Here is a 14392-nt window from a genome sequence, read left to right on the forward strand (position 1 = left end):
CCCAACATGAATAAATTTATACGTACAATTTTTGAAGTAGAATTTTTATTAAATATAATTGTGGTTTCTTTTGTAAACTGAACGAATCCACAACCAAATATGTAAACGTCGTCGTCGTCGTCGTCGTCGTGAGAACGAATCAACAGAAATGGTAATAAAAGGATAAAATCTTATTTAAAGATTATAATTTGATTAAACTATTTGATTCTCGCTGTAAAATGCTATTCTAGCAAATAACAAAGGTAGGATATTCTCGTGAATTTTGTTAATCTTTATGATCGGATAAATCTCGCATTATGCGTCGCCATTTGATTTAATTTATACGATATTGTCCCTTTAAAATGTTTCCATCCAGTGAAAAATGAGGATTTAACTTATGAAAGAGAAAATACCTTATAACATTTTTTATTCAAAATATTTGAAATACATTTGAAATAAACATTTTCTTTTATTATAACGAGATTATTTTGCAATAAACGCGCCAAGTTTCTATCTTTAACGTTTGAAAACAAACTCGGTGCGATTCTACCGTATGAAAACTAAACGATCGATTGGTTTAAATGAATCGATATAAATCATTTTAAAAGTACAGTGAAAAGATGGTACAAATGATTTATGTTTTCAATGCACTTCAAAGGCCACCGTTTACAGCCCGGCGATTTTCGTCGATGATTTCATTGACGAGTGTTATATTAAATTTTTAATATTTAAAGTTTAAAAAATTATATATATATATATATATATATATATAAAATCTTAGCATAAGATACCGTTTGATCGTATACGAACATTTCTCGAACGTTCGATACACAAACGTTTTCTATTAAACGTTTTCTATTAAAAGTAGTTTATAAGAGAAACAAGAATTTTCTTTTTCATCGACTTTATGTCTGGATCGTGTCTCTCCAATCGCTTAGTTATCTTCTTCGTCTTTAAAAATAAAGCAAAATCAATTTTTATAAAATCAAATTTAATTATATTTTTGATATGTTATATTTGAATAATTTCTATTTGTACAAAAGTTGAAATAAGACAAATTTTCTTGTCGGTAACTTATACTTTCCGATACAGTGTTTTTTTTTTTTCTTTTTCTTTTTTCTTTCTTTTTGTAGATACTTAGCAGTATTGTCTTCACAACTACTTTGAATTAAATCAATTTTATGTTTCATTATGTATATACTATTATCATTAATAAAAATTATAATGTAGGAGCTTACCATTACTCTCCTATGAAAATAATTTTAAATTAAAATAGTCTTATATCGAACGATGTAAATTAACAAATGTCTTTCGACTTTCAACATTTTTGAAATCAATTGCAATCTTTAATAACAGATTTAAGAGATTTAGTGAGAAACATTTTTCTATGTATCTATATATGTATAATTATATTGTATAACAATTTAATTTTACTTGAGTAAAGTATCTTCATTTTTAGAGTTATAAGAGCAATATAGTAAACTCAAAATACTTACCCATAACTCACATGTTCTTGTTACTTCGCGTTGCTATCAATCATAAATTTATTGCTACGTATGCTCATAATTTCTACAACTAATGAACCAACATTTACCTATAACTATTTGTAAAAATGCCCAATAACAGACTTTAAAATATATCGAGAAATATTTCGAGATATCATCAGCGTTATACTGAAAAACAGAATTTTCTTATTGCTCGGACAATGTAATTTTGCCTTTAAAGTGCAATAGAAACATGAATTTCAAAAAGATAAAAATCGTTTCTCGCAATAAGTCAATACATTGATGGCATTCCAATGGAACGCATTGTACAATTACTTTACTTTTGAATTATTCATTGCCTGTCAGTATAGTGTTAATGTATAACATGAATTGTGTATTCCTGTATTTACATCGATAGTTTGAAAGAAACAATAGTTATGAAGTAAAGATGATCGCTGTCTTACTATGAATGATTACTGTGAAAGTTCTGCTTTGGTACGATCAAAACGATGTAAAGATAAATTACATTCACAGAGGCAGAGAAACAATTACATATTATAGAAAGTTGATTTTTCTAATTTGTATAATTTGTGTCAATTAAACTTTTTTTGGCAGCATGAGTGTCATTTACATCGCCGACCTGCAATTGTAAATATTCTGACACGTGCACGTTCTTGTAGTATTATTATAATAACGCCAAAGGGAATTCATTAGAAATTTCAGAAAAACCCATAGAATTATTGCAGTAAGAAAATTTATCCACATAGATCATTTTCAAACGTGCAAAGGCCACTCCCTTAATCAGTTGAAAAACACTCTGCTGTCTTGTATAGTATAGTATCGCACAAAACATAGTGAACTACGTCCACCTTTTACTACATACGAAACGTATGTATGTTACTTGGTTTCTGTTTCTTTAGGGCTTTCAATTCTGATAGGCACTTGTTCCGATTCTATTTTCACTGTAACGTCTGTATCTACTTGACTGCCACTATCATCAGCAGTTGCATCCTCTGATATACCAGCAGCATCTGAAAACGATAAGTATAATAATGTACCTTTTTCCTTTTCTTTTCTTTTCTCTTTTATTTCCTATATAAACTTCAAAATCACGTCAATTGCAAAATTAAATAATAATATCACCTGGACAAGTAGGATCAGACATTAAGGAGAAAACTTTTTCTTCGGGCATGTCTTTCGTTAATTCCTTGAAATGGTCCACTTGATCAGAAAATGATTGCCAAAACGATTGTCCCTCTGGTATAGTGAACATGGCCTACATAATTTTTTAGATTATTCTCCTTTTTAATACAATATCGCGCATTATCATTTTTCTTTTTTTTTCTTTTTTATATCTAGATGAAATGAAATTTAAGCTGCTTAAGTATAATTACCTTAAATTTATTGTATATGTGCTCCGCTTTTTGTCTTATTTGTTCTGCCTTTTGTTTGAAAACGGCCTATAAAATTAATTGAAAGTGATTTGATCTAAAAAATTATTAATTAATTTAATTAGACGTAATTAATGTCGATATATTTACCTCTTCTTCTTTGCTCAATTTCCAGTCGGCTAAGTTACCAATGTACCGCCTTAACTGTAATGATCGATAAAATGCGTATAAACTAATCGAAACAATTATTAGCACTAAGCTTAAAACAAATAGTAGTATTTACCCTTTTCACAGTTTCAACAATATGTGGATGCTTTTTTAACATTAATGGATCAATAGAAAGGGACAATATTTCATCCATCGCTTCTAAACATTTGTCAGTATTAGCCCGATCCAAACCAAGATTAGATTTTATTTGAGCATCCAATTGTAACAATTGCGCTTCTATACGAAGCCATCTAAATATAAAAGAATATAAATAAATCATAGTCTCGTATAATTGGATTTATTTGTTACAAAAGAGTTTTTTTTTTTTTTTTTTTTTTTTATTTACCTTAGCTTGTAAGTCTTTCGATGAATCGCACCATCTTTCGCCAAGAGACGTTTCTCATCTTCTGGCACATATACATTAAAATCTAATGAATCTTTGACTTGCTCTGGTAAAATTTCACCGCTTTCTAGTTGACCTTTTAACTTCATTGCATTCCGAGCCGTAGTCCAATCCCATTGCGTTCTAGCTTTTTCGCTATCAAATGATTTTGGCCTGTCTACATCTAATTTAATGCCCACGTATTCACCGGCAAACGTTCGTGCAAGAAGAAATCGGCCTGGTGTTTCGGAAGATGTAGGATTAGAAACCACAGTACCTTCCATAAGCGATGTCTCGCCAATACTATTTTTCTCTTTAACATAAAATAAATACGTATAAATGAATATACGAATTAAATATATATGTTCTAACACTTACTTTCCGTGGTGATATTTCTTTTCTTATAAGTTCCGGCAGACGATATGTGCTCGTTAGACTCATCGTTTTTAATTTTTCCGCGTCCTCTGCCAGAATGTTCTATCGTACAGACATTGAAAATCATATTATTAATATATTATTACGCATACTCATTTTTATATAACAATGAAATTTCACTTGATTGAATCAATCTTTAATATACATATAAAGAGGATTCTTTTTTTAATTTTATTATATGCGCATATAGCGTCTACCTATAACAGTACATAAATTTTGGGTAATACAACGTAAAAAACGAATTCGGATTCTAACTTTGTCTACTAATTCAAAATGTGTAAACGATATTTGAAATAACACGACGAAAGGAATTCTATCGAGAACAGAATGTACAATAGACAAAAGGTAGGAAATAAGTAGTACCTATATAAAAAAAATTATATAGAAATTTTATTAAAGTAAAACAATATTACGAAATACAGTTATTTTTCAAAAATTTAGCTTTTTTTATACGAATTAAATATAATTGTTCCAAAAGAACCAATCTTTTCAATTCTTTTGTCGATAAATTCCTAGTTTCGTCAGTTTCCACAAATCTTGTATATATTTCATTTATATTTGAAGGTATTGTCTGGGTTTCTTCTTCCACCATTAAACATGATACAGTTGAAACATTGATCACATTTCTCGAACCTTTAAACATTATTTCTTTATAAGAATTTATGATTTGCTAAGATTTACTTTCTACACTAGCAAACCACTATAAAAGTTAGTAATAAAACAGGTTAAGCAAATATGAAGGTGGCCACAAAGTATTTAAAATATTTAAGAAAAATATGGAAGAAGTTCAAAGTAATCAATCACATTCTCATATTTGTAACTTTTCATTTAAGATTCGTCTCAAGAAATTTACGTCACTGACCATTAGAATTATTAACAGATTAAAGATTAAAACGAAAATATTGTACATTGTGTTCTCGATATATATATATATATATACATATATATATATATATATACATATATATATATATATATATATATATATTTTTGCATTTAGTTGTTTATAATTAAATAATTAATTTCATTGACATATATTATCCTAAATAAATTATACACTAGACATAGTGCATAATACAGGTCGATATTTTTCTTTGTCAAATTTGTGAAAATAATTTTAAATTACAGTTCCTGCAATATACATACATGTGTGTGCGTGTGTCTGTATGTATGTATATATATAAATATATACACACACACACACATATGTACTGCTAAACTAAAAATATCAACCACATAAATATCATTTTTATGAGTACCTTCTGTTTCTTCAGAACTTGAGAAATCAGCAAAACGCTTTGGTTTAATTTTTCGTCCACTGCGGCTTACGATTTCTTTAGGTGATTCCTCCCCTTGAGAATCAAGAGCTAATTCTTGTTTCGATGTGTCACTTGTTGATGTGGATAATGCCTTTGCCTTCCCGCGTTTCTTTTTTAATTCAGGAGTTTCCTAATTCATTTGTGAAATAAATTACAACATTTTTTTATAACACGTTTTCTTCGTGTAACATATAAATTAAAAAATGATAGAATGTAAGGAATAATCGCACAAACTCTTTAATCTTTACAAATGTTTGTCGGCAATTCCTAAGTCTCTATCGGAGACTTATGATTTCAATAATTGCGTATCGTGAACAATATTGTGTATAAGAATACACAGGAATCTAAGCCTCCATAATACAAATAATATTGAAATGAAATAAGAAATAAAAGCTTACTGGATTATTAGATGATGTAGAAAAAGGTTTTCTCTTTAGGGATTTTTTTTTATTTCCTTCATCGATTATTAAAGATCCAGATTCCAAGTCACTATCCGTTGCACTAGCTGTGGGTAATCCTGATGCTACATTGCTACCTTTTGTGCCAGTTTCTTCTACAATATCCGATTCTATAACATCAAAATAATCTTGAATAACATAATTCAAGTATTAAGACATATTACGTCTTGTAACTTTATAAATTACCTTGTAGATCATCTATATCTCCAGCTTTACTTCTTTCATTTTTAAGTTCTTGCTCGAGTTGTTGTAAGCCCTCATGAAAAAATTTTCTTCGTAAAGCTTTATTACCAAACTTTGCTTTGTTTTCAGTATAGGTAAACAGCTCTTCTACTTTACACACAGCCCTAAAATGAAGTAACTTTAACAATAACCTTTTATATCTTTTATATGAACATAAGTACTATGAATTTTACTTTATATAATTATTAATTGTTTTACATAAATTGTGAAAAGAAAAAACAAAAATTCTATTTTTACTTACGTTTCACCTGTACCATAAAAGTATACGTTATATTTAGCATTTTTAGAATTGGAATCTACAACTTTCTCAACCTGTAAATAGAATCAATAAAACACATGGTACAAAAATCTATATGGTAACGTACGTATAATTTCATTATTTATTTTCATTAAAGTAGTATACATTATGAATGTAACATATCATATAATGATTGAAATATATTGGCTTAATGGTATTGATAAAAAAAAATGATTCCATTACGTTTATACGTTCGAACGAATTTTATGTAAACATAATTTTTAAGTGGACTAAAATATTAATCAGTTCTTTTACGAATAACGCTATCAATAATGTTAGCATATAAAAGTATTATTGATTAAATGATGATATCTACTGCGTTATCTATAATGTACCACGAATGTTCGTCGAATCACTTTAGATAAATTAGATAGTACTTACTTTAGCTGGCCATGGCGGGTAACCTCGAACTTTCGCAAAAACTTTGTCGCCGGGAAAGAACTTCTTTAGCAATTTCACCATGTTTATAATAAATCGTTTCAAACTTCGACAATAATAGTACGTATCTATACCACTTATTATCGCAAATTGCATAAAATTCGTATATCTAATACCTCACAAATATTTCACAAAACATCACGAGAGCCGCCATTTGCACGATACGTCGAAAACACACACGATACGACGCGGCGTTCCAATTCGCGCGTTCCTCTATTAGTACATCATAAACCGCGTAAACTAAAATGTCTGGCCATGAACCGTGCTTTTAGTAAGCATACCGAACGTTCGATGGTTGAAATCATAAAAGATAAAAGCGTATGTGTGTTCAAGTTTTATATATATATATATATATATATATATATATACACACATATGCATATGTATATATATATGCATTTATACACATCGATCGTTTTCAAAATGGCTGATGGACGCAGATGACGTCAATCGTTAGTTCTTAAACGCCATCGTATTTGTAATGTCCTTATACATTGATTTCTAATTAAAATCATCAGATAGCTTTATGTTCATCTATAAACGGTTTCATCTGGTGTTACAATAAGATTAAAAAAAATAACCTTTCACCGTTGATCATAATATTTACAAATGTACGATAGATAAAAATAGAATTTCAAAGAATCAATGTAATTCTTATCGTTACCTATAGGTGTGCTAGTGTTTCAATTGGTACAAGGATTTCGATAACAGAGAGCGCTAGCGTCGTTATCTGTCGATTGATAAAGTTGCTTTCTTTATGTATGTATTATATGTCGTATGGCGTAGCACTCCTACAAACACAACGGGAGCTTTAATGCGAAGCTCATTGCTTATCTATGAGTTTTGCTTGTTAGTATCATTTTTACGCATTTATGAACGCGTGGTTATATCGCGATTCAATGGATATTGTTTGACTGTCAATTGTAGGTTTTCAACCATAATATTTTTCCACAAAGGATCGTTGCAGTTTTATGAAATCGTGCGATGTTGCCCTTAGTGACGGCGTCAAGAACTTACAGAGCGCACGTGAAAATTTTACAAAGATTATCGGTCAAAATGTAAGCATTATAATTTTAACACATTAAGACAATGAATTATACGAAATTTGTATTTCTTTCATTTTTATTTCCTTTATATAAAAATGTCGATTTTATACATCGTCATACGTCGATCTAGACTTAGATCTCGTAAAAACTACATAATTTATAATATTTATAACGTGATTTTTATGTGCATTTTTTATAACATTCAAAAATTATTTCATTTTTAATCCAACTTTTGTTCGTCATATGTTAAATATAATAAAGGGCTACATTACTGGCAAAATTATATAATTTGTATTTAAAATTCCTCTTATAAATTTTTTTTTATTGCTAAGTGAAATAGTTTATGGATATTTTAAATTGTTTAGGAAGTAAGCTTTTATACATTTAATATTAATAATCTTGCTACTATCTTATATTCATTTATATTAATATTCATACAATATTTCAAGATAATTATGACGTATTATTTTTTTTTTTCTTTTTCCCCATTGTTGTTTAATAACTTTACCTTAATTACATATAATGACGTTAAGCTTATAATGTACTTGTATACACTAAAAAATATATGTGATAAACAGATGAACAAAGAGTGCCTATGGTAGTACTATATATCGCTATGGTCAAAGATGCCAATTCTTAAGAAGCATTGCTTCTGCTGAAGTGGCCAACTTGAAGAGGCTTGCTAAAGCACAATGAGAGCCATTGTATCAATCGTATTGGTCACACTACTGTATGGGATAAGCTCAGCCCCCATTTATGCCAGTCGAATATGTGCAAGTAGAAAAAAAAATAATGAACATAATTCCTTGAAACAAAATTCAACAGGGGTGTCTGAAGATGTACCCAATAACAGTAATGTAGTTCGTATCTCAGTAAGTGGATCAATTAATGTCCAGTTAATGTAACATTATATGAAATATAAGATTTTATAGATATAGCGTTAATTCCTATTAATAAATGTACATAAGCACACATAATTATGAAGAATAAGAGCATGTAGAATGATAGATTAAATGACAATCAGTGATATCATATATTGATATTGATAAATTAAATAATCAATAATTATTAATTGTGGAACATTTGTAAAGCATAATTGACGTATACCATTGTTTGTAAATATTAGCATTACATTTTACAGGCAGATGATGACATTAAAATTGACATATGTAATAATTTTTGTCATGCGTTGTGGCAAGAAAATAAGACTGCAAATGGTACAGAAATTATCATTTTATCACAAGGTATTCAATGATTTCTTTGTATATCCCTTCTCTGATTGGCCATTCATGTAATTGGATTTTTGTTGTTTGCAATGGTAGGCTGCTGGAAACAATCTGGTGAGCAAAAGTGTGAAAACACAGAATGTGTGGCATTACAACGTTCTACCAAGGCTTTAAATAATACCAAGTTTTGCTGTTGTCATGGAGATTATTGTAATTTAAATATTACAAATAATAATCTTTTGTACTCTGACAACAAGATATTTAATTCCGCACCAGTGCAGAAAAATCTTGCAAGTAAGGCTATTTTGCATTGAAAAAAGTTTTTTTTTAAGTATATATTGACATTGATAATATAAAAATTATACTCGTTTGTTAATGATGTACGTCGTTTCATTTTTTTTTTATAGCAACAGAATATTTAGAACAGTCAGATTCAGAAAGATGGTTGCTCATAATAATGAGCACATTAGTTTGCACTTTATTGGTGATATGTACAATAATTATGCTGATATATCGAATCTATTGTAACAATATATTAGCAAGATTAGGAAAACCTATATCGTATGATGATCAATTTATGGATAGCACAGCATTAAGGACTGGTACTTATACGGTTGATCATTTAAAATTGACTACAATTGTGGGTATGTTGTTAAGTTCATATAATCATCATTGGTTCATATAATCTACTTGCAATGTGTGATGCATTTATAATTTTTCTTTTTAGGACAAGGACGATATGGTTCTGTTTGGCAAGGTAGTATGGGTGATCAAGATGTTGCTGTGAAAATATTTCCTTCTCATTATCGTAATTATTTTCAAAACGAAAGAGATACTTACTGTTTGCCCTTTATGGAACATCCATCTCTGTTAAGCTATTATGGTTAGTATTTGTAGTTTGATAAAACAAAAAAAAAAGAAAAAAAAAAAAAGCAATATTTGTTTTTCTCCTATCGATATATACTACCAGGCTGTATAAAAAATCAATACCGAACATTTATAAATACAGGTGTAGACGAAAGAGTAAGCCTGGAGGGTAGTACAGAATATCTTTTAGTATTAAGCTTTGCACCGGGTGGTACTTTAACAGACTTCTTACAAACGCATACTGTCGACTGGATGACATTCTGCAAAATGGGTCTTTCCATAGTTAAGGGACTTGCATATTTACATACTGATATACGCAAAGGCGGTAAGCAAATATTATTGGATGTAGAATACTTAGGATACCTTTTTGGGTACGTTATACTATAGTTTTCTTATTGTATAGAAAATATAAAGTTGTAAGGTCCTAGTTATGATCATGTTAATGAGATTACGAAGAATCCCAGATACTCTCTGGGTAATTCGTTGATCCGAGCAATTCGTCGAATCCCGGTTCAACGAATCAGAGACGGTGTATTCTCCAAGTACACGATTCTACTATTATCTAAGTAAGTCGAACGTTGCAGATAAATTCAAGCCCTGTATCGCACACAGAGATATCAACTCGAGAAATATATTGATTAAAACCGATGGAAACTGTTGCATATGTGACTTAGGATTAACAGTGCAAATATCTGGATCTAAATATTACTCTAATGGAGAAGAACAACATGCGGAGATAAAATCGATTAATGACGTAAGGGAATGATTAAAAAATTGAATATTATTAACCAATGATGTTATTTGATTCACTTGATATTATTCTTGATTTGTAACAGGTGGGTACTTTGAGATATATGGCACCGGAAGTACTAGAGGGTGCTGTAAATCTACGAGATTGTGAAAGTTCTCTCAAACAAATAGACGTTTATGCAATGGGCCTAGTGTTGTGGGAATTGGTTTCAAGGTGTTCCGACATTTACATTCCTGGATCAGAGGTGCCTCAATATAAACAACCGTATGAAAATGAAATTGGTTTGTATGGATCGAACACGTGACCTTTTGAAGTAATTTTCTCAAATACATCTCTATTGTTTTTATTTACATTCGTTCCATTTCGTCCTTTAGGATTGCATCCTACGTTTGAACAGATGCAAGTATTGGTATCGCGTAAAAAAGCTAGACCCCTTTTAGAGGGGAACTTAATCGATAGACCAGGAGTGCGTCTTATCAAGGAAACTATGGAAGATTGTTGGGATGCGGATGCTGAAGCACGTTTGACAGCTTTATGTATAGAAGAACGTCTTTCGGAATTACAATCTCATCGTAGTAAGTATGCGCGTCATTTTGTTATAGGATAATCAATCATTTTGTTAAAAATTGTTAAAAATTGTTTTAACAGTCACTTCATACTTTACCGATGGGAGCCCCATGGTGAACTCTCATTGTGCCTTAGTGCCTTCAACCACAAATAGCCTTTATAGCGAAACTTCACATCACGATAATGTTCACGTTGTTCAACTTGCAATGCACATGAGTCAAGATGGGCCTACGAACGAAAGCAATATGGTCGATAATTTGGTTACGCTTTCTCCATCTGACAGTGTTGCCCACGAACATAGTTGTAAGTAATGATATTTTTTCCGAACGTAACATCGAACGTAACGTAATGTCGTTATTCTTTATTTCAGTTAAAAACTCCAATGAAGTAGCCGTATATAATCACACACAAACTCTTCAACCTTATCAAGGTAGAAATCCTTGTATGGAGAGAAATTTGATGTTACAGTCTGACTCCTTAGAGGATCTGGGATGTAATGGTAATGTTTTAGTTGATAAATCTTTGAAGCATACGTGCAATGATCAATACAAAGTCGTGACAGAGGCGCAAGGTCTCGTCTCGCACGATTACTTGGGTCAGCATACGACTCAGTTGGCGCAACTTAGACCAGCGACACCGATACCATACGTTCAAAATGTCATAACCGAGGATGGCGGTACGTCGTACAATAAACGAAAGCAAACCAATGTTCACGATAATTTTCTTCAAGAAAGTCCGCGGAAAAAGATTTTCGGTGGTTGGCCCAATTTAAAGAAATTACTCGTTAATAAGAAGATGCACCCGTATAATAAATATCCGATAGACAGGGAAGATTCTAAATCCAACTTATTGTCGAAGCAAAATGTACAAATTAAAACAGTGGACACTAACGTGACCATTTCTCCCGGTGGGAAATACGTTAATGGAATTATTGGTAAGACGTCTACTTCGACTACGCCAATAGTCAAAAATGATAAGAATGTAGTACAAATTGGAAAAAACGCGTATGATAATGATGGTACGACTACTAATGCTCGGCCGTCGACTTTACCATTAGTTAATTTGAAAAATAAGAAAGGTGAGAGCAATCTTAGCAGGCAAGAAAGTATTGACAAATTCAACGAAGTCTTTAATGTTAGATCTAATGTAAACGTATTGAAAGATCCGCATATGAGAATAAAAACTCCAGGAGATTTACCTCCTTCCGTAAGAAAGATTCGTGGTCGTGCACAATCGACAGCTAGATTTTCGCTCTATGACGATCGGATGATGTGTAATATTCTTAGCGAGGAAGAGGATCGTAGCGACAAAGCCATTTGGAATTCAGTGCCATTTGGTATGGATCTTGGTGAAGGAGATGGAACAAGTTCACCTATAAAACATAGTACCAAAAATGTTACTTGCTTCTAATGAGAAACACGATATCAATGTATATGTAAAATCTCTATATGTACGAATAAGCGAAACTAAAAAGGCTGAATTGCAATTCCGCCTGAAAGATATGTACAGAGAAATTTTCTTTTAAAAAGTAAATAAGATTTTATACTTAATACCGGTATGTTACTAAAATGCAGATACACATATATTGTACACACAATAGAATTAGATGTCAGGAAATCAGAAAAGGAGATGAATATACTAAAAAATCAGAAATATCATAAAGTCTAATAATTACATGTGGTGGTTTGTCGCACGATACATGAATTTTTTCTTATTTCTTCATTAATATTTAATGCGTAACGCTTCGAAAGTAAAAACAATTTAGTGCATCTAAGATACAGTGCAATGTGTATTTATTAAATTATTGAAATACATAGGGGATATTTTCAATGTTCTATAGATAGAAAAATTTCGTGTAAATTGTCACGTAAATTTTTTCTATCCTTTGCATATATATCATTCTTTGAAATGATAATGTATAATATTTATATACATGGACAATCAATGCAAGCATACACAATTGATGTGATTTTATGTGTATTCGTCTTTTACTCTTTTTTTCTTTATATGAAGTATTAAAAAAAAAAAAAAAAAAAAAAAACACAAAAAAAAAGAAAGAAAAAAAACGAAAAAAAAAGGAAAAAAAAAGAAAAAAAAAGAAAAAAAGGAAAAAAAAAAGAAAAAACCATTTACAAGCCATGTAACACAGAGAAAAATATTAAGCTTTGACATAGCAATTAAGAAAATCAAGCATGAGCTTCGTAAAAATTATTATGCCGAAAATTTACCGAAAATAATTACTTTACAAAGTGTTTCATTCATTGACGCTCTATCATTGGATTTTTTTTTATTAATTGATAATACTTTATAAATCATGCGTTTAGAAATTGCAAAATAAGTATTTGCACATAGCACAAAAACTGCTTGATATTAGTATATTAAAATATGATATCTTGTCCATTTATGCACAATGGTATTAATCGGATATGTAAATATGAGATTCAGTCATTCTATAAGTTAATTAACTACTTAGGTGCGACATATTTGACTATGGGTCGATCATAGATTTATGTACGTATGTATGTACCAAAAAGTTAGGTACTAAGTTTTGCATGGTTGGTATGGCTATATATTTTAATTTAAATTTATGAATTGGCAATACATTGAAATTTGACCATTAGAATATTTATAAAGATTATTAAATTGTTGTGTTTATCGCTTAAAGGAGTACCTGCACGAAATCTATGTTTACAAATACATCGATATGTAAATATTTTGTAGCATAAATTCAACTTGATGTAATTTTTAATGGAGCTTAAACTATTACATTGGTTATAATTGCATTGATTTTCGATCGCACAATTTTATTGCTATATTCGTCCTCGAGTATATTATTATCAAGATGATCATATAATGAAATATATGCGATTCGGAATAAAGAAGTTTCTAAAAGTCAAAGACCGATTAGTATTCTTGAGAAATAATTTTATTCTATGCTGTGGTAAACCTTCGTAATCTGATTCTTTTCTTTTTTTGTTTTTTTTTTTTTGGTTTTTTTTTTAACAGAGCCCTCCGATTAGGTAGTACATACATACATATATCTAAATATAGAATGGGTTGCTATCTCCTTCATCGTTGAATCGTCAAATTCTAGACTATAAAGCGGCAAATGCAGAAGAACTATATTCTGTCCCCTCTTAGCAAAATGTGATTGGCCGAGTCTTCATTGCAACGATTTAATGTCGTACAAAATAAGCACGTACGTTGTATCTGTGACAATTTTAATGGTCATTTGTCATCTGTTAATGACTGTTAAACGTGTAAATAAGACAAATAAAAAATAATATCATATATTTAACTC

At 30.3% G+C, this 14392-nt stretch overlaps 2 protein-coding genes across 3 annotated transcripts; one reads left to right on the plus strand and one right to left on the minus strand.

Moving 5' to 3' along the window:
- Window positions 1-389: 389 nt before the first annotated feature.
- On the minus strand, window positions 390-6923 carry LOC124425649 (hepatoma-derived growth factor-related protein 2). The gene is made up of 12 exons (XM_046966247.1): window positions 6578-6923; window positions 6140-6210; window positions 5842-6002; window positions 5596-5765; window positions 5138-5327; window positions 3822-3920; window positions 3408-3756; window positions 3138-3312; window positions 3005-3058; window positions 2858-2923; window positions 2607-2739; window positions 390-2494 (listed from the first exon to the last, which is right to left on the minus strand). Exons 1-12 carry the CDS (start codon window positions 6728-6730, stop codon window positions 2361-2363), a joined length of 1755 nt encoding a protein of 584 aa, XP_046822203.1. The 5' UTR covers window positions 6731-6923; the 3' UTR covers window positions 390-2360.
- Window positions 6924-7328: 405 nt separating this feature from the next.
- Window positions 7329-14384, plus strand: LOC124425648 (bone morphogenetic protein receptor type-2). 2 transcript variants are annotated; one of them, XM_046966246.1, is made up of 12 exons: window positions 7329-7483; window positions 7562-7692; window positions 8822-8924; window positions 9003-9200; window positions 9314-9550; window positions 9634-9789; window positions 9916-10098; window positions 10358-10527; window positions 10610-10805; window positions 10899-11099; window positions 11173-11394; window positions 11462-14384. In XM_046966246.1, the coding sequence occupies exons 2-12, from the start codon at window positions 7606-7608 to the stop codon at window positions 12499-12501; spliced, it is 2793 nt and encodes a 930-aa protein (XP_046822202.1). In that variant the 5' UTR covers window positions 7329-7483; window positions 7562-7605; the 3' UTR covers window positions 12502-14384. The 2 variants fall into 2 exon arrangements, with proteins under 2 accessions (XP_046822202.1, XP_046822201.1); XM_046966245.1 differs by adding an exon at window positions 8259-8552 and having other exon boundaries at window positions 7376-7692.
- The last annotated feature ends 8 nt before the right edge of the window (window positions 14385-14392 follow it).

The sequence above is a fragment of the Vespa crabro genome, chromosome 7, assembly GCF_910589235.1.
Source record: "Vespa crabro chromosome 7, iyVesCrab1.2, whole genome shotgun sequence".
In the NCBI taxonomy this organism is placed as follows: Eukaryota; Metazoa; Arthropoda; class Insecta; order Hymenoptera; family Vespidae; genus Vespa; species Vespa crabro.

Excerpts from the sequence above, each read along its gene's own strand:
- LOC124425649 (XM_046966247.1), bottom strand. The coding sequence starts at position 6,730 with ATGCAATTTGCGATAATAAGTGGTATAGATACGTACTATTATTGTCGA. Across the intron at positions 6,003-6,139 it reads TTTTATGGTACAGGTGAAAC|GGCTGTGTGTAAAGTAGAAG; the intron begins GTAAGTAAAAAT and ends ACTTCATTTTAG. Across the intron at positions 3,921-5,137 it reads AAGTTCTGAAGAAACAGAAG|AACATTCTGGCAGAGGACGC; the intron begins GTACTCATAAAA and ends TCTGTACGATAG.
- LOC124425648 (XM_046966245.1), top strand. The coding sequence starts at position 8,373 with ATGAGAGCCATTGTATCAATCGTATTGGTCACACTACTGTATGGGATA. Across the intron at positions 9,551-9,633 it reads AAAATTGACTACAATTGTGG|GACAAGGACGATATGGTTCT; the intron begins GTATGTTGTTAA and ends TTTTCTTTTTAG. Across the intron at positions 11,100-11,172 it reads GGAATTACAATCTCATCGTA|TCACTTCATACTTTACCGAT; the intron begins GTAAGTATGCGC and ends TTGTTTTAACAG.